General features: G+C 36.3%; 1 protein-coding gene across 5 annotated transcripts in view; it reads right to left on the bottom strand.

The window, feature by feature from the left end:
* ITGB8 (integrin subunit beta 8) overlaps window positions 1–26,654 on the bottom strand; it is a 73,284-nt gene that overhangs the window by 22,645 nt on the left and 23,985 nt on the right. For 4 of the 5 annotated variants that reach the window (XM_074340826.1, XM_019727482.2, XM_019727480.2 and 1 more), the window contains exons 2-6: window positions 25,635–25,720; window positions 19,577–19,748; window positions 11,983–12,229; window positions 10,460–10,625; window positions 9,741–9,899 (exon numbers count right to left, since the gene is read on the bottom strand). In XM_074340826.1, the coding sequence (XP_074196927.1) occupies window positions 9,741–9,899; window positions 10,460–10,625; window positions 11,983–12,229; window positions 19,577–19,748; window positions 25,635–25,720 (830 nt within the window). The remainder of the gene's footprint in view (window positions 1–9,740; window positions 9,900–10,459; window positions 10,626–11,982; window positions 12,230–19,576; window positions 19,749–25,634; window positions 25,721–26,654) is intronic. The other variant, XM_074340827.1, reaches the window with a different exon arrangement.

The raw sequence follows: 26,654 nt of genomic DNA, 5'->3' as shown, positions 1-26,654 counted from the left end.
AAGGATATTTTATAGACAAAAACTCCATGAAAACCTATAACTCAGGAAAACGAAGAGGGCTGAATTCAACATAATACAGGGTGTTCAGCGCCTCTTTACATTAATACTGGACTCAAAGTAAAAACTGTTGAAATGAAAATATTTGCATATGCATGCATACATACGTACGTACATATGTATGTACACATACTATATTTGATGTATAACATGACATATTATAAACTCTGTTTAAAAGCAGAACACCCTGTACTCAAATCCCAGGTTGTCACTTTATGATAAAAATTCTATCTCAGGTCCATCCTCTGTAACACATGAATGGTTATCTGCTTTCCATGATTGCTGGCAAGATAAAAAAATAACAATAGTATGCAAACTATTTAGTGCAGTTTCCTGCGTATAGTAGGTACTCAAAACTAGCAGCAATTATCATGATTTTTATTTCCAATGGCTTATACAAGGTTACAGAGCTCTTCAACTTATTATCATTCTATTTAACCTAAATGTCATATATATTATAAATCTGTTTTACTTTGATAAATGAAACTTATGTAGAGCCAACTGTGACACTCTTTGTGGTAGTGAGAAAGCGTGGGATGAATGGAAGGGGAATAAAATTGAGTTTAAATATAAGAATTCTGACAACTATAGAAATTGCTATATCTAAAGTTATATAGACACTGTTCTTGATATTTTTTGCTTTTTACAGATGTTCTTCTTCAACTTCCCAATAATAACTTCTTACTAGACACCTCTCAGAAAGGTGATGTCAGACGTTACCTGTACTGTTTCCCACCTGTTCACTGGTGCCTCGTTGCATTAGCCAAGGATCATGTGACTGAGCCCAATTATTATCACGTTATTCAAGTTCAAATTACTCTGTAGTTTTTGTCCCCCTTTCACCCCTCAAGGCCATTCGTGTTTTCTTAAGGGAAAATGTTGCTAAACCATCTTAGTTAACATTTCTGTATTTTGGCAAATATGTGACAGAGAGCTAATTTTACTAGTTTTGCTTATAGCCTAGGTTCTGTGACCTACATACTAAACTTATATACACAGACATAAAGGGTAACCTTGTGCTGAATAATACTAGCACTACCACAAGTAACTGCTACGGTCTAAATATTTGTGTCCCCCTCTCCAAATTCATATGTTGAAACCCTAACCCCCAAGGTGATGGTGTTAGAAAGTTGGGCCTGTGGAGCCCTCAGGAATGGGATTAGTTCCCTTATAAAAGAGAGGCAGTGGGAAAAGCTCCCTTGCCCCTTCCACCGTGTGAGGTTACAGCTAGAAAGTGTCATCTATGAAACAGAAAGTAGGCTCTCAGCAGACCCTGAATCTGTCGGTGCTTTGTTCTTGGCCTTGCAAACCTCCAGAACTGTGAGGAATAAATTTCTGTTGTTTATAAGCCACCCAGTTTATGTTTTTTGTTTCGTTTTGTTACAATAGCCCAAATAGACTAAAATAATAACCATAACAAAAACGCTTTTATTTTTTATGTAATCTGTAATTGGTGTGATAGAAGCAAATCAAATTTTCATGAACTACATTTAAATATGATACAAAATCAGTTCATGAAGAGGTTTAAAAGAGTATTACCACATGGATTTCCTTAAAAAAAAATTCTGCCCAGAACCATTCTTAAAATATAATTTTAAAATATAGAAAAACAATCCCCAAAATATAAATTCTACCAGATAAATTCCTATTCCTTGTTGCAAAGAATATGTGCACTTTTAAAATAGATTTGTGACAGTTTGCATAATGTTAGTAACTCAAAGAGAACAAGTTAAGGAAGGGTAAATGTAGCTGTATTGGGAGTATTTTTCTAATGGCACCACTTCTTTTCAAATATATTTGCTTTGATAAAAAAATAATAAGTTTGCCAGGCATTCCTCCTTCTTAATTTTTAAAACCGTTCATATCTTAAAGAAAATTTAATCCATATGTTTTTAACCAGCTTATACTTAACTTACGTAAAATCAATATTTAAATAACAGTCCAAGATGTAAGCAGCTTTCGAAGCCTTCTTAATCTCTTTCCCCTTTCAACAACAGGAAGTCACATTGACCGAAACTACACAAAATTTAAATCTTGAAAGTTCTAGTTTGGTCAGAAGCTCATTAAAAAGGTCAACTGGATTTTAAAGCTTAAATTTTTTTGAACCCTAGCAAGAAATCTGTTTTAAAAGAAAATTCCAAGTACCTTGACACAGATTTGTTAAAATTACAAATGTGTAACAGATGTTTAAATAAACCACTGTTGACAGGAGAGCTGTGGATTAATGGCCATTGTTGAAGCCCCTTCCCCTTTCTTCCATGAAACATTAACTTTTAAGTATTTTTATCTTTTATGTCTTGTATTTCACTAGCAGGAACACTCCCTCTCAACCAGCTGTTCTGGTGACGTCACTGTTCCTCATCTCTAACGCCCCCTTTGTTTAACCCATTACATATTGTTTCTCTAAACTCTGAAAATAATTAACAGGTAACAGCATTTCAGGGAGAAGGGAAAGCAACATGCCAAGACAGCTGCTAAGTAATTGAAGGCAAAAGGATTCCTTTCATATTTTTCTTCTTCACCAACACCTTCTCTCTGATTTATGGGAAATAACTTACAAATGTCAGAAGGGAAGAGGAGGTAAGAAAGATTCATTGAAAGCAATTTCAGTTAAAGAGATAACTGTGAAGAGATGTGTGGGAGACTTTTAATAATGTGCATATGTATGGGCAAAAAACGAAGTATTTAAGTTTCTCTTCATAAGAGTTAGATCCATAAGAAAATTTTTGTAAGATAATGTAGAATATGTAGTGTTGAATATCATAATAAGATATGAAAAGAAACCCCAATGTCGTGGTTAAATAAAGCACTCAATTACCCGGATTATTTTTTTTACAGTTCACTGTTTAGAGGAAAGAGACAAATAACATGAAAGCAATCTCATAGCAGAGATTTATTTAGAGATGAAGACTTTAAATTATTTGTTGCCAGTCCCCATCTATCGCAATAGCCTATTTTTGCATAGACTGGGGTTTCTCATCAGTGGCACTACTGACATTTTGGGCCCCCTTTCATTGTTTCCAGAGACCTTGATGCTATTCTTGGCCTCTGTCAGGGATGGGTGAATGGTTGTTTGGGCTCTAAGTGAGGTTGGGAATTACTCTGGAGGAGCTGGATGGGCAGACAGGGTGAAATTGGGCCAGGTACTCTGTGTTGTGGGTGGGGGTGGGGGTGGGGGCTGTACCGTACAGTAGAGGATACTTAGCAACATCTCTGGCCTCTGTCTACTAGATGACAGTATCTCCCTCCACCACCAGTTGTAACAACCAAAATGTCTCTGGACATTGAAATTTCCTCTGGGGGGCAAAATCCCTCCAGTTGAGAACCATACCAAGAGCAGGGGCTCTGTGAACAGACCACTTGGGGCTTCAACTCCTGGCTCTGCAATTACTAGCTATGTAGCACTGATCGGCTGGCTGTCGACATCTCTGTGATCCAGGTTCTGTATGTATAAAATCGGTATAAATTCTAGCATCTCCCTCTCATGGTTATGGTGGTGGGGATTAAATGGTCAATCTGTGTAAAGGCTTTTCCTTACCATTCTGTAATTATTACGCCCAGACTAGTGATGAGTAGGGACTCGTGTCCTGATGTCACACTGCTTGGCATTGACCATGGATGATACTACATCCGGCAGTGCGACCACACACAAGTTCCTGATCCTTTTAGTATCTCTGTTTTCTTATTTATAAAACGTAGGTAACAGCATGTCTACACCTCACCAGGACATTGGCTAGTGTTATGTAAATGTAAGGGACAAACACAACAGGACTGCCTAGTAAAAGACATCTTTGATTAACAGACCGCCTAATAAGGATATTTGGAGGCCATTACTAAAGGCGAGATGTTGGGCTCTGGGATGTGCTTTGTTTGACTTGCCTGATTTATTTACCCTTTATTTACCCCAAAGTGTTTGAGTTTGTAGCTCCTGCCCAACACAGTAGCAATTATAATCATGATATGCTAGTTACTAAAGTGAGGGGCATGGACTAATAATTTGTGTAAGCTTTTCAGTGAGAGTGGAATAAAAAGTTTTGTGCTTAAATATGAATGAACGTGTAATTTAATTGGAACATCTATTTCATACATATTTTCATCACATTTTGTTTTCATTGTGTGACTTTAGCATCCATTGTTTTTCTTGTTATCAGAGCCATTACAAAAGCAGTGCAGGGCTAGTCGGAGTCTGGCCCAGGTGATTCTGGGTGCAACTGTTGCTTTCAATTTAAAAGAAAAAAAAAAAATATTGTTTGCAGAGATCATTTCCTGGCTATTTTACTGCTAGTATGAGAAGCACTTAAATTAGGTCTGTTCTAAAGTTATTGAAGTCATTCTTGTTCTCATGGCATTTACAATTTAAAACAGATAGTTCAGCAGAGCAGTAAGTTGCCATCAGGCATTTTGTTAGTTTTAAATGTTGTAACAATATTAAAAAAAAAATCCAATTGCACGAGGACCTAAAACGTTTTAGGTGCATTCTGCCTGGGTGACATTTCCTATACTTTCCTAGTTGTGCGTGTTCATAAAACCCAAAGGTGCTGACACTCTAAACTGATTTTATCTCCTTAATTAATTTAAAAAGTTGTATTTTTTTATGCAGTGTGACAGAGAACAAAGTAAGAAACAGGAAATTAGGTGAAAATTTTTATTATATGCTTTAGTTTAGTCATATTAGAATTACTGTTGTTATTATTCTCATAATTACAAATCAGTAATTTCTATGAGACAAAACAAATATTAATACTTCTCTTTTCCCCTTAAAATAATAGTTTTGATTTAAATGGCCTCTCATTTGACTTTAAACAGCTATTTTGCTGTTAACTCTTAATCGATGACAAAAGGTAGATTTGGAGTTATTCTAGATCTTTTTGTTTGTTTAGCTATAGTATTTGGTATTGTGCAAAATTAGGAAAACTGTATAAACTTGGGCTTAGGAAGTTCATCTTTTTCAAGTGTTTAAACATTTAGAATAATAATTATTTTAGAAGAAGCTTCAGAGTTGAATATTCTTTAAAATATTTTTTTAAATGACTCCTAATATAGCTCCTTTCAGTGTCTTCAAAATCAGTTGCATTCACTGGTTTTCTGGAGGGCAGCCAGCATTGAGTTTGTGTGAAAGTGGTGGCATAGCGGGCAAGCTAGCGACCTGAGAGTCAGGTCCCTGGACAAGGTATTTAGTCTCCCTCTCCACTTGGTTTATTGTGAATGGGTATGATGCTGCCTACCAAGCCGAGCTGATACAGAGATTTAATGAGCTCAGGTATGCGAAGGGTCTGGAAGATCCCCGAGCTCAGGGTCAAGGGTAATAAATGGAGGCAGCCTGCACAGCATCAGGTTGAAGCATATCAGTGGATTCTGGTGTGAGATAGCTTAGGTGTGGATCTTGACTCTGATATTGTGGTAGCTCTGTAATCTTGCAGAAATCTGATGTCTCTAAGTTTCAGTTTCCTCAGAATGTGGGTTGTGGTAAAGACTGAATGAGATAATATAAGCAGTAAGTTCAGCCTGGTGCCCAGCACAAAGTAAGTGCTCAGTGAATTAGCATTTTTATTAGTATGTGTCTGAGACAAAGAAGCTGAGAAGCAGAGAAAGAGACACATTTAATACTTTCTGAAGTTGAAGAGGCAATTTCTTAGTCACAGAGCAGCAGCAATAATCGTGTCTTTACTAGAAGATGAAAATTGTATACTTGCATGGAATGTTGTGGGATATCAGCAGAGAGAGCAAAATGTCAGAAATAGCCCTTTCAGGAAAAATGCAGAACACAGATAGATACAATATCTAGTTATTATAACTTTAAAAAGTTTAACTCAGGTTTCAAAGTTATGAATTAAATTAATGAATTATATTCTCAAGCTCCCTTTTTCATCTGCACTTCTGGAAAAATTTAATATAATTCCAAGCAGTTGAGATACATGGTAAAAAGAAAGCTTCCTAATTGGCTTACTAGAAGTCAAGAACATGTTAAACGAAGTGGCATAAGAAGTCAGAGGCAGAATATGAACTGTTTTTACCAGAGGGGAGCAAAACTCTTGAGTAATGCCTAATATGCCTTCTGCAAATCACTCAGTCCTCTACGATGGTGATCAATTCAGCAGCGCACCTATCCAAATGAGGCTATAGGAGAGGGAATGAACTATGAAGCAGCAGTAAGGGAATTCTGAGATATTACACAACAGGAGGGGTGAAGAATCACTGATCATAATATGACGAGGCACATAAAAAATTAAGGCTGAGATGAGAGAAAGGAACACCAAACCTAAGCTACTAAATAAAATTAGAAGTCTGGTAGCGTCTTGCCTATTTGCATCCCTCCATCCAGGACTGAGAGTCATAGCAACATTTGAAAATCCCATTAATAAGGGTTCATTGTGTGACCTGTGTGCCTCTTCCTTGGCCCCCTTTCATTGTTTCCAGAGACCTTGATGCTATTCTTGGCCTCTGTCAGGGATGGGTGAATGGTTGTTTGGGCTCCAAGTGAGGTTGGGAATTACTCTGGAGGAGCTGGATGGGCAGACAGGGTGAAATTTCAGACCCTTTAGTATTAATAACCTATCTTCTACACCATTGACAGTTTTTATTCTAACACCATTAACATTTTCCAAAGAATGCTGTATTTTAAACTGCTATTATTACTGGATCAATCATAAAACTATATTACTACTCAAGTTTTTCATTCCAGCACTTGGAGAAAAAGCAGGGGAAAATGTAATTTATTCAATAGTATAACATCATTTGTCAGTGGCTATATACAAATTTGTAATAATGTGTAAATATAAATATTTTAAATTATATCTGGTTTTGTAATTTTATGTAAGCCAAATTATATGCTTTATTCCTTACATAAGTGAGACTGCAACTGGAAAGTGAAAGCAACAATTACACTAAGAAATTCATTACTGTATTTTCTGCTACTTTCCCCTCGAGACACTGTGGTAAAATGGTTACGAATACAGATTTAAATATAAGATTGAACTAGACTGAGCCCCAGCTTTGTTACTTATTAGCTTTTTAGCTGACTGTCCTTAGTCAACTTATTTCTTCTACCCTTAGTTTTTCTGTTTGTAAAAAAAGGATAATTATGACTACCTTATAGAGCTGTTGTAAAGATAAATTTGAATCTGTATACAATGTTTGCTGCAGTGGTTTCAGTTAGTAAATACTGAAAATATGGAGTTATTACTATCCTGGAGTTCATATTGACTCCCATGAAATAGCTATGTGTACAAGCAGTAGAACTCTGGCCCGTGTAATTTAGACATATAAAAGGTCTTTTATCAGTTATTTCTTTTTATAAACAAAAGAACCAGAGTCTTGGACCAAGAAGCTCACATAGTATTCAACATTACTGGTATTGACTGCTGGAGATAAAGCCAGGAAGCAAAGTGTTTGATTACTTGTCTCATTTATACCTTTTATAATTCTTCTACAATGACCAAATAAGATAGGATGGAGGTCATTTTAAAATAAGCAGGTAAATATGCTTCTGGTAAAGTTCAGGGTAGCTTTAGATATAGTAGGTTTCAGAGAAGTAGCACATCTCATATATATAAATGCATAGTCAAGGGATCAATCAAAATGCTTCAGCTTCTTTTGTTTTAGGGCCATGTTCCTAGAAATGAAGGGAATGAGAATTCTTAGGTAGAGGATCCCTTAACACACAGACCTGAGATGTGATAGAAGTATTCCTTTAAGATGTTAACAAACATTCCGCTCCTTGGTTGACTCAATACACGAGTGATATGTGGAAGGTGCATTCTTTTAAGTAATTGAACAATGTTGAAGAAGGCAAATGAAGTGCATAATAGATGGTCCAAATTCCTGATGTCATAAGAGCCCAAATGCTATGTAAAATTCCACCAAGATTAGAATTTATTTCCATAAGGGTATATGGCATGGCATGGGTCTAAAATTATGAGCATCTTTGCCTTAATGAATCCTTCCTAGATGAGCAACAGCACCCTCTAAAATACAGTTTTGGAGAGATGACATCAGTGACTTGGCAAAACTTCAAAAGAATAAAGCAATGCAATTGGAGAATAATGTGATTATTATTTTTCCTTAAAAAAAACCCAAAAAAACTTTTCCTTGTCTCACAACAGAGTAATTTTTCTTGTCTCCTCCTCCACTGCCCAGTAAATAAATTAGGACTCTATTTTAGATTAAAAGAGGTTGACGAGAAGGAAGGAAATATAAGAAATGACTAAATTGAAGTGGGCGGGTCTACCAAAGTGAGGGTAAAGACACCGCTGGAACAATGCCAAATCCTAAAATGTTCAATGCAAACTTTAGTTTGCCTTTTAAAATCTTTAAAATTTGAGGCTGCTTTCAAGAGACTAAACCGACTAAGGGCTGAACTTGTTTTACGTGGTCATACGTTGCTCCTCTGTGGCGTTCCAGATTAATGAAACTTAAACAATTTAAATTTTACTCATGGAACCACACACTTTTTCAGCATAATTTGTATATCTCAAATATTGCAGTTCCGTGACATGCCTTGGGGTACGGCAGTACACTCACAAGGTGCCTTGAAATGTTTTCAATTTTCAAGGGAAATTCAGGGAAACTCGGCATCTGTCAGGTACGTAGGAACTACTACTGGAAGTAGGTCACCGTTTTAAGATACAGTGGCTTTGTTCCTTAGAGGACATCATATCTTTGCAAAGCTGGGCAGGATGAAGATCAGTGTGAAACAGGGAGTGAGGACGGCAGTGTCTAATCTGATTCCATGGCTTGGAAGTTCCCATTAGTAACTTATTTACTGCGAATGACACAAATATAGCTATATAATATTTATGATGTAGATTATTATTTTTTAACTGACTGCTAAGTTTTTAGGACAGAAATAGTTATTTGTACCTGACTACTTGATAAACAGAACTGTCAGGTTTTGGTGCTTTGTTTGTTTTGGTCTAGGGGCACCAGGGAAGGAAAATTACTGAGACACACAGGTTTAAAGATCTGAGAAAATTTGGAAGTTTCTGTTCTAACATTTGCATGAATGTATAAATGTGTGCCCATGTCAGAAATAAATGATGCTTTGTGCGGTTGATTTTTTCACATGTAGAATAGCTAATGCTGGGAAGCTTAGGGTTCTAGGAGATTGTATGTAAGTATATGATTCAGAGCATCCAGATAGTCACTGATTTAAAAAATGAGCCGCTAAATATAGACAAGCTTCAGAGGAAAGGAGTGAGGTACAGAATATTAAAAGCTATCCCTGTTTTACCCTTTTTTTTGGTCTCTACTTAGATTGTACCTGTTGTGAGGATTCCTCACGCCACGTACTTTTCTTACTAATCCTTAATATGTGTTTATATACCAACCATGCAGAACTAATTTGTTTATATAAAGCTATAAAGTGTGTGTGTGTATGTATTTTTCTTTAAAAGTCCTTCAGTTGCATTGAAAGTAAGCTCTTCCATCACTTTTATTTTTGTAATTTATATAGTACTTTGTAGTACATCAGAGAGTCAGCTATAAGATGTTGTCAAAGTATTTTAACCTTATATTTTAGTGACCAGCATTTATACATTGCATTGTCTCATAAGTTCTCTCTCATGGCTCATACTGACTGTATCATGTTCTTTGAGGTAATTTCTTTACAAAAACAGTTGAATTGCCAATTTAAACTTACACTTTAACCAAGAGTGATAATAAGAGGCTATATATAGCTACATTACCATGCTTGTTGATCTGACGTAGACATTGTTTTTCAGATGGCAGTTTCCATCATTTGGCACCACTATGCCTGCCAATTTGCTATCAAGAGCAAGATGAGATGTCTGATCTGTCATCACCAGCAGCAATCTTTTAGCTTCTTTTCTCCATCCAATATGACTCTTAAAATAAACATGTAATTAGACCTTGTACAACATAAATCTGTACTGTGGTCTTTATTTCAAGTAAACGTTAAGTTCAAGTTCACAAACATTAAGTCAGGCTAGAATGATGTGCATAAAAACAATGCTGTTTCATAAGTAAAATTAACTTTCATTTGTATATTCTCTATTTTACCACAGCCATTTGACCACACTAGCTCATGGCTACAGATTTCTAGTGTTCTCCCATCGGAAGAACAAGCCAGGATTACGAAGTGCAGAGCAGCCAGTATGACGTGAGTAGGACAACAGGCTCCTTCTGGTTTTTCCTTGGATGGTGGTGAGTGAGCACAGCAGCCATTTGGGAAAGGATTTTCCAAGTGTATCTTTTCCTATATAAAGCCCTCTCCCCTCTGTCCTGAACACATACCAAAATGAGTAACATTAGTGACAAATGAGAGGGAGAAGAAGGTATTCTTCTATGCTCTGATTTCACTCCATAAATCAAAGAGAAAAATAAAATCCTAAATTCTTGAAGAATTTGCATTTAAGCAAACACTGAGTAACGGGAAATGTCTTACCTCACAGACAGCTGCCTGAAGCATGGCGTCAAAACCTCCTTCAGGTGTATCTATATTTCCAGAGATCTTCTGTCTGTGAACCGCTTTTTCAAACTCAGTGATGTTCTCCGTCAAAGACAGCACATGGATATACCCATGGGGAGGCATACAGTCTAAATTGTAGTCACTGTTTGGTAAAGAAGAAATGCACGTTCTGTTTTGCTATGCTTTCTTCAAAGATTCAAGGTATACTACTCACAGTACAATTGTGTGGGTGGTGTGAGAAGGGAACACATTGGTTTATTTTCTTGCCAAGGAAATTTTATAAGAGAAAATCTGTACTGTGTAAAATCAAAGAAAAGTTATATATTAGTGAATATTTGTTTGCAAGTAGGAAATAGAAATATAACCATTTGGTGTTGTAAAATAAAGACAATTAAACATGTTTCTTTAATATAGGACACCTAAGGGCTATTATTATGCTAATATGTAGTGTTTTACTTTTTAAGAGGAGGTAAGAATTTGTAGTGATTTCCTATCACATTTGAGCATGGAACAGCTGAAAAATATCTTTTGGGAAATGTTTCTTTTAGGAATTTAGTTAAAATATTATACTATCGTTAGATTATTTTAAAACATGGTGCTAATTTTTAAAGTGATGCTTGGTGTGCAATTACTGATGAACAATTACAATTCATTAAAATTGTTTTGAGAATTCTGTGATGTTCCCCAAAGTGAGAATCATTCCTCAGGTACAGCCCCATAGGGAGAAGGCACGTGACCCTCCTTGAAGCGATGTGTCAGTCCCCATTCCACTACCACAGACAGCAGAGTTGTTTTGGTGAGAGTGTGTACTGTAAAGTGAGCTGGGCAGTTTGTGCAAGTAGGAAAGAAAGTGTTAAAAGGAAATGTTTTATTAAGGAAGAACTAAACACATTTATATTTCTCTCCCAAAATCCAACAGGCTAATTAGAATATTGTATGAGAAACTTGTATTTTTAAGGTCAGTTCTCGTTTCATAGTGGGTCATGTGCTATTTAGAATCGGACTTCCAAAATGATAAGAAAAAGGGCTCTTTCTAGCAGGCAAATGCTCGTATTTTTACCTACCTTCCATGTGCTGAGCTTTTTTTGAATCATATCATAACATAATTACAAATACAGTCATAATGAAGTAATGGAAATACAGATGCAACATTAAGTCAACAAATTTGAAGCAATCAAAAAGGAGAAATACAGACTTGGCAAAGAGGTATTTATATATATGGGTAGCCTGATTATTGGAGTTTTGTCCAAAATTATTAGTATTATTTGTGTTTTTGTGATAAAAACTAACTGAATGATATTTGAAAAAATATAAGAAGACCAAACTACAGATAATCTCAGAAGTTTTCAAATAGGAACATACTTTCTCTCCAAAATTTTCACTTATCGTTTAATAAAATAAAAATATAAAATTAGTAAGTCCTTTCTATAAAAACAAAGAGATTTTATAAGAAAGTAATTTCATTTGGCATTATGAAATCCACCTCAAACACTAGATACCTGCATTGATTATGAATCCTTTCTGGGTGGATGCTAATGTATGGTGAAACAGTTTTATCAACGTATGAGCCAAATCCAAGACGGAAGTCACGGGAGAAAAATGCCATTTTTCTAGATAAGTCATTTCCAACGGAATTTAATTTTTCAATATTATTGTGCATTGATGCCGAGACATCAACCAGATAATAAAGATCCACAGGATATTTCTTCAGAGGATGAATTTTCAACATAAAATTAGCTTCAGCTCCTAGTTCAAAGAAAGACAAATACCATGTAGTATTCATTTTAAACATCTCAGGATAAGCCGTCAATAAATCAGTTACATTTTAGATATAGAACAATTATCACAAAATTGGACATAATGAATGAAACTAGGAATTTCCTGGAATAATTTTAAGGCAATTTGAAAACCATACAAATTTATTAGTTTCCGCCTTCTACAGTGAATTTCTCACAATCCTGTAGGGCAGATAGAGAGAACACCAAATGGACCAGCCCCATATAATTATAATAGAGAATATATTTGCCACCATATGAACCTGTATTTCTGGTGTCTACAAAGCACAGCATAAAACAGCAAACAGCATTCTATATCGAGAAAGTAGGTGGCTGTGTTTGTTTGAAGGTGGCTTTCAGGCCTGAAGAAAAACAGAAAGGTTATCTTAAGAATAATTACCTCTTATTGGATGGAGGTATCAACTCATTCTTTTGAGTTAAGGCATATTTACATACGAGATGTAAAAACTCTGTTACTGAGAAGTACGTGAAGATATTCAAAATAATTAGTACCTCATCACAAATTACTTGATAAGATTCTTCCCAGCAGTTAGTTGTGAGAAGGAGTGAGACAGTGGTCTAAAGAATGGTCCACAGCAGGGCCACATTGAGGACCGGGGGGATGTAGAGGACAGCAGCTGTCCAACCCATGCTGGGTTCTCTGTGAACATATGTTGAAGAGGTATCACAGAGGCCAAGGAACTGCATGAGCGAGAGGGCCACCACAAGGGGAACTGTGGGAGTCTGCCACAGACAACTGTCTGTAATAATCATTTATTTAGTTGTCTGCCCATTAGCATTTGATACAAGGACCTGGATCCCTGTACACAAGCATATGGCACTGTATACAGTTGATATAGAATCGGACTTCCAAAATGGTAAGAAAAAGGGCTCTTTCTAGCAGCCAAATGCTCATATTTTGACCTACCTTCCATGTGCTGAGCTTTCTGTATTTAATTTTTAACAGTAGATAGTGAAAAGTTATTAATTTAAATATGGGCAGATTTTGAATTTTACTGTTTAAATAATAAAGCAAGTGCATTGTAAGTCATTAATTATTTGTCTGTGGAGATTTTAAGTGGAAAAACATTTTTAATAAACACCAATTTGCATACAGAATTGATAGCTTGATCTACCTATTAAAGGAATCCTTTAATTTATCAAATTATATTTTCAGTCTTCATGGGCTTACAAGTAGCAATATTTTCTTATAAATTATTTCATAAATCAGATGTTTTTAAGTCAGATTACAGAATGTATTCAAAATAGTAAGTTTTTTTCTGGTATATAATAATTATGGGAGAAAGGAGCTACTTACTCATTCCTAATTTGCTGTTCTATGGAGGAAACCCCTTTAATGTAACAGTCCTAATTTTGGGGCCGCTAGAGTTTGGGAGGAGAAATTGGGCATGCGTCAGCCAGCCCAATTCTCACTCCTTCCAACTCTCTCACTCCTTCCCTGTAGGAGCGGGGCTGCCTCCTAAAGGCTCTGCTTTCCGGGTGTCTGGTGAAAAAGGCTGCCCATATGGAAGTATCCTGCAATTTGGGTAGAGAAGTTCAATTCAGGAGAATGATAGAATCTGGTAGAAAGGGCTGGATTGATGAAAAAATAGAAATAGAGCGTAATTGGGGAGTGGGGTGGGTCAGTACTTAATTGTTTTTTTAGTTTATTTTTTTATTTTTATTTATTTATTTTTTTTACAAATTGTGTACTTGTTTAATTATTAACTTGGACATATGGCTGAAGGCCTTGGCCACATGGTATTGTCATATTGGTGGATCATTGCAGTTTATGGTGGCTCTGTCTGAAAATAAATGTCTGTCTAGTTTTATAAAGTCATTGCAAAATAAACCAGTTAAGCATATCATGCAGGTTGTTATACTGTTGGTTGGTTTTTCAGCCAACAGGCAGAATCTGTGAAGCATCAGCAAAAACACAGTCCTTGGAGGCCTAAGCTATTCAGGGAGCCCCAGCTAACCACACAGCTAACCTCAGCACACACCAGCTGCACATCGCCTAGCAAGCAAATCCTGGTCTCACTGGCCTCAGCAGAGAAGGGAGCTGTAAAGAAGCCTTGCCAAATGAGCAGGGTTGGAAGGTGTAGGCTGCTGTAGCTTGATTTTGGATTACATAGATGCTGGCATTAGCACCGTGTACCCGGGTCAGTTTAAGATCTCAGCATGGCCTGGCAGCTCAGTAAGACACGTTTTCAATAAAGGAGAAAAGAGAATCTTTCCATACACAGGCCTTTAATCATTGCCAGAGAGAACAGTAATCACACTTTCAAACTGCAAGGCACTTGAGTTTCCTGTAAGGTTCTAGCTTTAAGTAGTCGGCTCAAGCAGGCAGCCCTACGTAGGCTGAACCCAAACCCCATTCTACTTGTTAAGGAGGACAGTGAAGGGGCCAAGCTTGGGTTACTATACTTTGCCCATGAGCTTGAGACACTCCCTACAATATGCTCTCAAGTTAGCTTTGGATTGAATAATTATACATGAGGGAGAAACTTTCTCTTGGAGGTTGTAGAAAATGGATACTATGTCCCTAGATAATATTCCCATTCAGTTCATACTAGGGCTCAAAGAGCAGATGACATTAAGAGGTTTTGAATATATTGGATGAGAAAGAAACACATCTAAAAATAAGACAATGTCTGTGGCCGTCACCATTATGAGGTTATCAATGCAAGCTGTCATGTCTTACATGTTACTCTGACAGAGAAGCTATGCGAGGGTGGAGTTTTCCTGGCTAAGAGCTACTAACTGAGGTAATTTATGTAAAATATCTACCACAGTATTTGGTACATGGTAAATATATAGATGTTAGTAACTACTGCCATTACTGTTAATAGATTCTAAGCAACATCAGGGTAAGAACTATTTCTTCATCTCTGACGCCTGGGTTTGCTACATGCATAGTCACTCAAAAGTGTTCTTTAACGAGACTATATTTGAAGCACATTTTTATACAGCATTTCAAAAGACCTACGTTTATCACAGTAAGAAGCTAATACCTATGACTTCTTTCTCACAGTTTAGGGGGAGCTTATCTCTTTAAGAGGAAAAGAGTTATCATCTGGCCCCAAATGTTTATGCTACCATGTGTATTATCTGCAGGAAAGCCTCATCCTCATACCTTTGGAAATGCTAAAGATCCTTGTTTCCTTCAATTAAATTCAAAGGGAAGAAGTGAGTCTGTGACAGAATAAGAAAGAGGACTTGGAGGAAAGTAGAGACACACTTAGAGCTATTGCTGTTGAGCTATTGAATAGCCCAAAGAATTAAAAGTTGTTAGAATGAATTTTGAATCACTCAAGTAATGGTGTGAGCATCTCTAAAGAACGGGCTGCAACAAACGTGGCTGGACATTAAGAATAGTGTACCTTATTCTTTTAAAATGTTTTCTATCCGATGAAACTGAAAATGTGTAAAAGTGTAGCAGGTAAAAAGAGCAGCCAATTACTATTAATTATAGTTGGGCAGGGGAAGGAGAAAGCCCAAGAATGAGACTGGTTTGAAATAGCAAGGCACAGACTCCAGCAGCACATTTCTCAATTTTTGTGGGGGATAAAATGGGAGATACGTGCCAGGGGTGAGGGGGGGAAATGCATGATTTTTATATTTTATGTTGTGTGTTTTTTTTAAAATTGAATTTAGGAAGAATACCTGAAAAATCTTACATTTTAAATTAAGGTACACTAAATTAAATGTTTTTCTTTACAACATTACAATGAATCAAGTTTAAAATATTTTCTTGAATTAGTGAAGTATAGCTATCGATTATACTGATCCTTATCATATACCTCGTATTATTCCAAAGCAGATTAAAGAATTCCCTTCTCTCTCCTACCTTCCTAGAGATTTCATTTCAGTGTTCTTAGGGAACATCAACTAGGATTAGTAACCTAATTCTGTTATTATTTTTCCATAAGATTGATAGGTAAAAATAAAAAAAGCGTAGTTTAAGAAGTGAAATGTAGAAGAAAATACCATTTTCAAATCTCATTTTGAATATTTTCATTATATATTGTATATATTTTTATGTAGTCCTAACTTTCTTTTAAAAATGTAGTCAGTATATGATATAATATAAATATCCATTAAATTAAATAAATCTTAATAGATTCTACATTGAAGGGCATGTATTTTTATCAGAAAAGAATAAAGTGTTAGAACTAAATCAAATAAATCAAAATCAATATTAGGGGATAAATACATTTTATACTTAGTTATGCATTATATTAAATACTCAACTCTTATATGTACCATGGTGGAAAGAACTTTTACATAATGAAGAGTGATGTTTCTATATATATATGGAGTTGGTAAAAAACAGCTTTATATATTATGCCCCAAAGCTGGCATGTCTTTGATGCCATAAGGCATTTTTAAATGAACTTATTAAATCTAATGTAATAAATATTATCTATATACGCAGGTTACGAAATATAGATCTGTCATAGCTATGTTGTAAAGATGACTCACACACATTAGACAATTATACTAATTTGCATACAGAAATTCAAATAGTAATGGGAAATTGAATAAAATCATGCCCCATAATGATTAACATAGACATTAAGCATTTCCCTTGTCACTTTCCTACTACCTCTGATCTCATCCATACTGCCTTCACTTACCATTTCACATTGACATCTGCCAGGTCTCTGTCTCCAACCTATATCTCTCTCCTGAACTTCAGCCTCTTATAGACAAGTTACTACCTCAACTCAAGTAGTCTCAGTTTGAACTCAGTACCACCCCCTCCACAAAGGGCAGTCTTCCCCATCTCACTTAGTTGTTTGAGCCAGAGCCCACATGTCCCCACGCTCACTAATCACCAGATCATGAGGATGCTACCTCCCCATTTTCGCTCAAGTCCACTTTTCTCCTGCCTCATTACCATTACTGTCATTATCGTTAGTATCACTACGGAAACAGCACTGAAACAGTTTTCCAACTTTTAAACTGGTACTTTATAGTCTCAGGAGGATTCAACCACTGTTATAGCTGCAAAAGGGAACAACCTAAATTCATTTAAGTGTATAAATTTAAGTATAACAGTAGAAAAAAATGCACCCTGTCATTTTCAAATCTTCAGGTATTTAAAAAAGAGCAAGACATTTTCAAAGAGTATAGTCGTATTTATTAGAGGCAAGTCATATATGATAAGCTTGATGTGTACTTAATTTCTTATATCTTTATTAGGATTTTTAGGGTTGTTCCTCTTCTTGAGTCAATTTTAATCATATATTTTCCTACAAATTATCTATATTATGAATATTTACACATTTTTACCATAGATTTTGTGTTTGATATTTTGTTAAAGTAGTTTTTCTCCAATATTTGTTTCTCTGGTTATAGTCTATATAATTAGGTTATTTGCCTTTTGTCCTCTTTTCTTAATTAGATTTGTAAACAATTTATTTTATTGAGCTTTATAAAGGACCACCTCTTGGATTTATACATTTGTTTTATTTCTATTTTGCATTTCGTTAATTTTGTATTTTTCTTAATTTGTGAATTCCTTCCTGTTGTTTTCCTTATGGTAATTACATTTCTGTTTTTCCTTTATTTTTATCTGGATACTTAGTTAATTTGGGTTCATTCTTTTTCAATAATAAAAGCATTTAAAGTTTTGAATTTTCCTGAGAGCAACTTCAGTCACGTCCCATGTATTTTGATGTGTGTTTTTGTTATTACTGTTATTATTAAATAATGTATGACTAGAATTGTGATTTGTCCTTGGAGATAGAATTTACTTAGGAGAAGCTTTTCTTAGTTTCTCTGTTATTTAATATTTATCCTCTTGTATTTATTTCAAATTTTATTGCAGACTGAGTGCTCAGAGATATTGGCTTTCAAAAACAGTTTCACTTTTTGGAATTCAGTTTTTTGATTTTTTTGTCTAAAATATGATTAATTTCTGAAAATATTTCATTGCCTTTGAAATTATTTTATATATCAAGTGCTATGGACTGAATTGTGTGTCCCCCCTCCCCTAATTTATATCTTGAAGCCCCAATCCACAATGTGATGGTGTTTGGAGATGGGACCTTTAAGAGATAAGTAGGTTTCAATGAGATTCTAAGGGAGCCTTATAGGGTGGGGCCTTCATGATGGGATTAGTGCCTTATAAGAAGAGCCAACAAAGAGCTCTCTCTGTCTCTCTCTCTCACTCTCACTCTCCTCCAGGAACTGAGCTGGCTAGCACCTTGCTCTTGACTTCCTAGCCTCCAGAACTATGAGAAAATAAATTTCAGTTAAGCCACCCAGTGTATGGCATTTTGTTATGGCAACAACAGAGGTGGCAAGCGCCATAAGCTTACCAACCTAACTACTTTCATTTTTGTGTATCCCGTTCCAAATGTTGCTCATATATGTCCATACTGTGCTTTATAACTGTTTTACATGGTGAGGAGCACAGTTTTAATTGGAAGCTTGGAATATGTCTAGGGCCAAAAAAGAAATGGTTTTTGTTTATATGGTAATCCAAGAGAGTGGAAAAAATATTTCAGCTTTGGAATAGGGAGGTCATATGTCATAATGGTTATTTAAAAAATTAATGACAGGACAAGACCACCCAGAATGAAATAATAAAGGCTTAAAGGCAACTGCATATTGCATAAAAGTAAATGCATTGAATTAAGTGAAGCAGTCTGGTGCACCTGAACTTATCTTGAAATATGTAGCTTGTATACTGGGATTCTCTAGCACTGGAGGAAAATGAGTAATTTCTGGTGGTCTGCTACAGGTGTCAAACTGTGGAATATCATGTGATGGAAGTGCAAGTACATGGGGAATATAGGAGGAAAAGTGTGTTAATCTCAGCGGCCATACAAATGATGACAATTAAGAATGGTAGTTTTATGTCTAAAAGTTGTTATCCACAAGGACTTAGCTTAATTCACATCAATTACTAATTAATTATTCAACTCATGAATTCAACAAATACTTATGGAATGCTTACTACATGCCAGCACTCTGCTAGGCATTGGAGAAAGAGAGTGGAATAAAATATGTTCTCTTTCTTCCAGAGCTGGCGGTGGAGTAGGAACACAATTACATTACAATGTGATCAAGTCTGGAAACAGAGAATTATAATATAGTGTGGTCAGGTTTGCAGAGTATCTGAGGCCACACAGCTAGCTAGTTTTAGGCACAATAAAGACTAGAATTCTGATTTCTTGATTCTGAGCCCACTGTTATTTTTTTCTACAACAGTACTGCCTACCACAAAATATTAAATATGAACAAATAAAACTAAATGTAATTGCAAATTAAGAATCATTGTAGATTAATTTGGAAGTCACCAAACCTGGGCGCAGCTGGATCAACACTTCTCCTGGTGTCACCTGGGTATTAATTTCATTTTCACTTGGTATTACATGCACAGATGGGTATTCTATTGAATCAATCGAGCAGCCTTTGCTTATTAAATTGGAAACAATATCACAACGTTCACTCCTTGTTCCACCTGAAGTGAAATCCTGTTTAAAAGAAGGAAAATCACTGACGTTTTTAGTGCATATCATCTCAATTATAACCAAAGAAAACCACATAACAAATATTGCAAAGAAGCCATCTTCTAATATTGCCCAAATTATGCAACTACTCAAAATAGCTGCATATTTCCAATAAGAGTGCTGGCAAATTTGTCTTAAATAAAGCTTTAATTTCTAAATCTTATTTAAAAAGAAGAAAATGAATATTAAAGAGGAAATTTGAACCAAGTACTTTAAATATTGTTAACTGATCACCGTAAAATTATACCAACTTAATTCTTTCTAAATATTTTACTTTGGGAAGACTGCTCCAAAAGAAAATTTAGCCAAAACAGACCATTCAGTGGTTCCAAGTGTAAGCCTCAGTTCTGAAAGATCTCAACTGGTATGTTTATTACATACTATTATGTTTGGAATATGAGAGCAAGTCCTCAGAAGTCACATGCCTAATTAGGTACAGAAAATTCATGAAAGAATGAATTGGAAATACACTCTTCTTAGACTCTAAAATCCACCAACATGTTATACACACAACAGCTTGTAAGTGATTCAATAAACCAAGAAAGATGCCCATATGAGGCAGGGAGATCCAAGATGGCAACTCAAATTCTCCTGATTTTGCAACTGAATCTGGAAATTTCATTACCGTTCAGCACTGGTTAGTTGATGGTTATGCAATAGCCATCCAATAAAGTTGGAAATAATGGAACAACCTTAAGATTTAATTTATCTTGACTGAGAAAAAAAAATGATATTTTGATTCTTCATGGAACCATTCAGGTTTTTTCCTAAGAACAGGAAATGTATAGAAATATTTTTCATTATCTATAATGTTGGCCTGAATTATTTGGGGTGTTTGCTTATACATTAGCTAGATATTTGCTCTGTGATCTTCCTGGCAGTGGCTATTTTGATGTGGTATTCAGTCATTCCTCCTTTAGTTCAGCTGATTCAGAGAATTGGCTGTCCAGTCAGTTAATCTATCAGTCACATAGGTTGACTGAATACTTACTCAGAGACAGAAGTTTGGTAGGTGCTGAGGATATAGAATGGAACAAGATCGAAAGAGTCCCTGTCGTCAGAGAGTCAGGAGACCATCGGTGAATTCAACCACTAAGCAAGCAAATGTAATTATCGTGGGCATTACATTTAGGGGAAGCACAGAATGTCATAGGGTTCTGAAGAAAGGAGATTATCAAGCTTGGTATCAGCTGAATATGAGATCACTAATTATGAACAGGGACATCCCTGGCGTGGTGAGTAATTAGATGGGATGGTGGTAAGCAATATGAAAACATTCATACAAGGATTTTAATTTAATTCCTATCTCAGTTTAGAACAGGGGTTAGAAAACTAGGAACAGTGGGACAATTACAACCCTTGGCCTGTTTTTGTATGGCTTGTGTACTGAAAAGTGCTCTTTACATTTTTTAAATGCTTTAAAACAATAAAAAAAGGGTGTACAACAGACAGTATGTGGCCCACAAAACTTAAAAAAATTTTTACTATGCGACCCTTTACAGTACTGCTCCTGACTTAGGTGTGGAGCATACTTGTAATATAAATATAATTAAAACACAGCAGAGATTTTTTCCTTTTCAAGATTTCCAGGTGTCATTTGGTAAATGACTTCATGGAAACAGAAAAAACTCAATTTGCTGTGCCATTGACCATACACCTAGATTTTAGCCTGAAGTTTAAAACATTCAAAGCCTTAATTTCTTGTATCCAAATTTATCCTGTTGATAAAACAGAGGTACTGAATGTGAGATTTGGTTTATAAACAACTTGGAGTTCCTCAGAGAAAGGTGGTACGTATTGCTATCCTATGTACAATTTTCTTTCAGAAAGCCTCAGGCTAGATGATGGGGGTGGGGTGGGGTGGGGGGGTCTCACCTGTCCCAGAGCCTGGGGAATATTGAGGGTGCATAAGGCTTGGACATGTGTGCTCATTCATGCCTCACAAGAGAGGACACAGACCCAGGGCCACATGTGTTTTACAGATGTAAAAACCCCAAGCCTTCAAATCAGGAAAGGAATAAAGTACAAATAAGTTTTCTTTTCAGCCAGGGATTTTGTTATTCATATATACCGAACGGAAAAGGAGGGAGCATAGTAAATTCACTGCAACTATACATCAAGCTATGCAATTTGACCTTTAAATGTCACATCATTTTGCCGAAATAGGCAAAACAGTTTCAATCATGTTGCAATGTCTGAATCAGCATGGCTGTTTTTACTCCACTGTAAAAACAATGTTGTACACCTGCAACCAATATAATATTATATGCCAACTATAATTTAAAAATGAAAAAAAAGAATGTCAAAAGGGGATGGGATGTCGTTCGCATTTTTAAATAGGATCGTCAGATGACATTTGAACAAAAGTATCAGAGTGAACTCGAGGGACTTCTGGAGGGAAAAAAATCACACAGAGGGAACAAACTGTGTAAAAGCCCCCAGGCAGAAAGAAGTATGTCTGCCTTGGGCAAGGAACAATAAAGAGGCCAATGTGGAGGCCAGAAATAATAATAATAGGAATAAAGTAGATAACTTCTGTTGGAAAAAAAAAAGAAAAACTAAGTTAGAAAAACACTGCCAATTTGACAATTAGATTTGAAAAGAGAAGAAAAGACCGTGGCATCAAAATAAAGAACGGAATGCTGCCCCTACCCACTGTGGCCTACTTTCCACTTTGTATACAACAGAAGAATTTGAAACCACACCCTTTTAATTTTTGGTGTTTGGTGTCGTTTTAATTTCTTCTAATTCTTATTTTTTCTACAAGAAATAACTCAAGCATACTCATACTTCAGTTGTGCACATTTAAAACGTATATGAAATGAACAGCCAGGTTGACGTTACCCTGGTTGGCTTTTCTTCAGTTGTTGCTTTCACCCATTTAATGTATAATCTGGGGAGGTAAGTGTTTTCTCCTACTCATTTCTGAGTCCTTCTGACTTTGTAATTTGGCAGGCTGCACAGAAATGAAAGAATTCTATCATCTTGCCTTTGACAGTGAATGCCCTTTGTATCCTATTTTAGTGCAATGAGGCTCCAGGGCTGCCCTGTGAACTCGCTGTGCAATCACAGCCTGTATTGGACGTACCAGGCAGGAGAGGAAGAGCACCGTGTCAGGTCGTTCACATATATCAAAAAGAAACATGAGGCATTAGACTAGGTAGTATTGAATCTTTCCGATAAACTAGGTAAAATTCTATCTTGAATATTTTTCAGTTACTTTTATGTAGTGTGGAGAGAAGGAAGGCAGAATGTATAGAATGGCAGGTTAACGTGCTACCCAAGAATGTAGGCAGATTGAGTTTACCCGGTGTAAATTTCCTAGCGATCTTTTACTTTTGACCATCTTTGAGAATTACACACACCAGACTTAATTTTTTTTTACTGTTTATCTCTTCTAATCATGAACAGGGAAAAACTGCTTCATCCTTTCTTGTCCCTCCACCTTTGCTGCTTGAGAAATAAAAGATATCAGTTACATACAGACGTAAGTGGTGGGCAACCTTTCAGAATTAACCGTTCCATTCTTCCTGTCGATGTCAGGTCAGCCTGGAGGGAGTGGACAGCTCTTTCTGTTAATGATGTGGCTAGTGGCTGAGCTCTCTCACTGCTTCTCTGAGGGTGTGTTCTTAACATAGACAATTCTCTGAGTTTCCTAAGCCTGAGTGAAACTCCTGAGTCTCTTGTAGTAACAACTCCCATTTCTTAAGTAATGCCTACATGCCCAAGGCTTCCCACATGCTGTTTTACTTCATTGTCACCACACTGTGTCATAGGTACACTTGTTATTGCCATTTCAGAGCTCAGGGAAACAGGTTTAGAGTGGGTCAGGTTAAAGTGTCCACATTTATACAGTTAGAAATTGATGGAACTGGGATTTGAATCCAAGCTGATCTCATTTCAGAGCCTGCTTTTTTAGCATATAAATTAGACCACCCTGCACTACATAGAATATTTTGGGACAGCAGCAGCCAAGTCATTTCTGAATATTTTCTGAGATCCCCCCTATGAAGACCTGACCAACAGCAGACACAGGTTTTCCTTCTCTGTTCTGGCAGCACCCCCACCTTTCCCCCTTCGCTTACCTCCCATTTGACCAGCCATTCCTCGGAGCACTCAAAATCCCTCCTCCCATGGCAGGACTGACATTGCAACTCCTATAACTCTTCAGACTTTTCCTGCCAGCAGAGGTGTGAGATGGAGAAGGGGTCCCTCTGGAACCGACATTCTATATGGCTGGCAGATTGCCTTGAGCTGACATTGGGTTTCTGAACTATTTTTTGAAAGTTCCTCTAAACTACACTTATTAAAGTTCTTATCAACTGATGTCAAGTTGGCACAAACTTCAGGACTCGAAGGATCTTCCTTGGTGACGTAATAAAAATCTAAAATGGAGTATGGATTAGGGTCAAGAACTATCAAGCCATGAAACATTCTTGACAGAGAAAAACTTGGTAGTAAACTCCAAACTCAAGGTTATAGAGATGAGGAAAGGGAGGCTCAGAGAACAGAGTGAATTCTGTCTGGTCATTTGGCTCATAGGAAATGGAAGCAATGAGATTGGTCCCAGGAACTCTGGTATTGTCCTCTCTATAACATTGCTTGACTCCCTGGGTTCTCACGAAGTACTGATTAGTTTTGAGTGACATCTGATTTCCTCACTGGTAAAGCCTAGGCTACATTAAGGACACCTTTGGCAGTCAGCAGGAGGGGGACTTACTTTCAGATATGGCTACTGTTTCATGAACCCCTCCCCTGCCTCTTTCCTAACTTGTCTCATAGAAGAACGTAATGTCCACTATCTTTTGCGGAATTTCAGCTTTCTTTTGCCTCCTGGGGGACACACAAGGGCAAGCAGTATCAGGAAATGTTGGAAAGATGATGGTAGGTGCAGTTTTTGTGCTAAATCAGAGGAGGCAAAACTAAGAGATTTCTCTTCATGTCAAGCAAAAGGCTATTGAAGATCTATTTGTTCCAATTCCCAGAGGCTGCATAAATAATTGTAAAAGTACCTCGGCAGTCTCATAAAAGAAACATCAAATTAGCAGATGGCTTCTTCATTGTAACTTATTATATAAGGTAGTTCTGATCGAATATTACCATGACCAAAATTAACAACACTCACAAAACAACTTTAGAGCCAAGAAAGAAGAAATACCTTATAATTGTTTTACTAAGAAATTTGTTATTGGGATATATTTCTCTTGTTAGAATATAAAAACGCTAATTTTGAACACTAAACATTTTTTGAATTATTCTCCATTCCATAGAATGTAAATGTATAAAATATCACATGAATCAGGTCACATGTCAAAGGAAAAGCACCCCACTTTCCATAATTGATGGACAGCGTTATGAAATGGAATAACGCTTATCTCCAAGTATTTCAAATAAAAAGGAATGAAACAGACCAATAAATTAGCTTGCTTTTCTTTAATAAGCAAGTACAAGACAGGGATTCAACTTGGATATATAACCTAATGCCCCAAACTGCAGCAAGAATTTCACACACAGCCTACTGACCTAGCGAAAGTTACTATTTGTGTTTGCCAAGTTTTTCATAGAACAGATGGAAAACATAAAAATGGTTTGCACTTCATTTCAAAATTACCATAATTTTCCTAATAAAAAGCTTACACTTCATATTCAGCCAGATATGCTGTTTCTAAGCAAAAAACCGAATAAAATTTCCCCGATGCTCATCAGTATGTTTCTTTTTCCTGATGCACCTTCAATGACATGTTAGGGCAAAGAAATGATGCTAAAGAGAACGTCAAATGTGAGAAAAAGAGAGAAAAACAAAATAAAAGAAAAAGAAAGACAGAACAGAAAAGAAAAAAAAAGGCACACCTCTTGAGCACACCATCCACATTCTGGACCCAGCGCAAGGCACCTGGCGCAGGACGCGGCATTGGAGGACGCACATCTATTGTTTTCTGTAACGAAGGAGAAAACGAGGCGTTACAGTTTACTCTCATGTGGGGAAGGACATGCATTTCTAGACCAAAACATATTCTGAAGATTGAAGTAAGCTGACCAATAGTTTTAAGTATGTGATGTCAAAACCTATACAGTTTCTTGGGGAAGAGTTAACCTGCTCACTGCAGTGACTAGATACCACATTTCCTGGATAGTTATTGTTTGGTTTTTATAAAGGTTTAGGAAAATGAAGGCGGTGAAAATGTGATTTCAGTTAGGTTCTGGGGTTTGGATTGAATTCTGCTGCAACAGTAAAGGACCCTCCGAGTTTTTTAGTGTGCTGCAGTTTCACCTTATTTCCTGTCATCGAAACCAGTGAGGTGTGTTTGGATCTAGAATTTTTCCTGCAAAAATAATTATATGCAGACTTCAATCTCAACATGTAAGTCTATGTTGAGTCATAGTGAATGAACTTTCTGAGAAATAATCTTGACGGACGTATAGTGTAATTAACTTGTGTTAATATTGATTATTTTGGCTTGAAGAATATGAGAACCAGATATAATGGCATGATTCAGTAATTTAAAGGTAAAGTGGTTAAAATTAATGAGTTGTTTTAGTTAGCCCAATTTAGTTTCTTTGACTGGACCACTTTAAGATCACGACCAATTCAGTTTTCCATAGATGCCCTCACTTGGCCATGATGTTTTAATAACATACCGGTAATTGGGCCTGGGAACTTTGCCTTTATCCCTCTAGCCACTGACTACATATATCATTAAAAAGAGGCTCATCATTATAGACTTATACACATAAAGTATAATAAACAGTGAGTCATAAATTATTGTATTATGAGTCTTCAGTGGAATAATCTCATGCTTCCTATATTTTTCCTACATGCTTCCTACTTTCCATCCTTTAATATTTACTATGAAATGTCCCATGGACACT

The sequence above is a fragment of the Rhinolophus sinicus genome, linkage group LG09 (assembly GCF_036562045.2).
Source record: "Rhinolophus sinicus isolate RSC01 linkage group LG09, ASM3656204v1, whole genome shotgun sequence".
Lineage (NCBI taxonomy): Eukaryota > Metazoa > Chordata > Mammalia > Chiroptera > Rhinolophidae > Rhinolophus > Rhinolophus sinicus.
The sequence above is the reverse complement of the archived record's forward strand: the minus strand, read 5'-3'. Positions and strand labels throughout refer to the sequence as shown.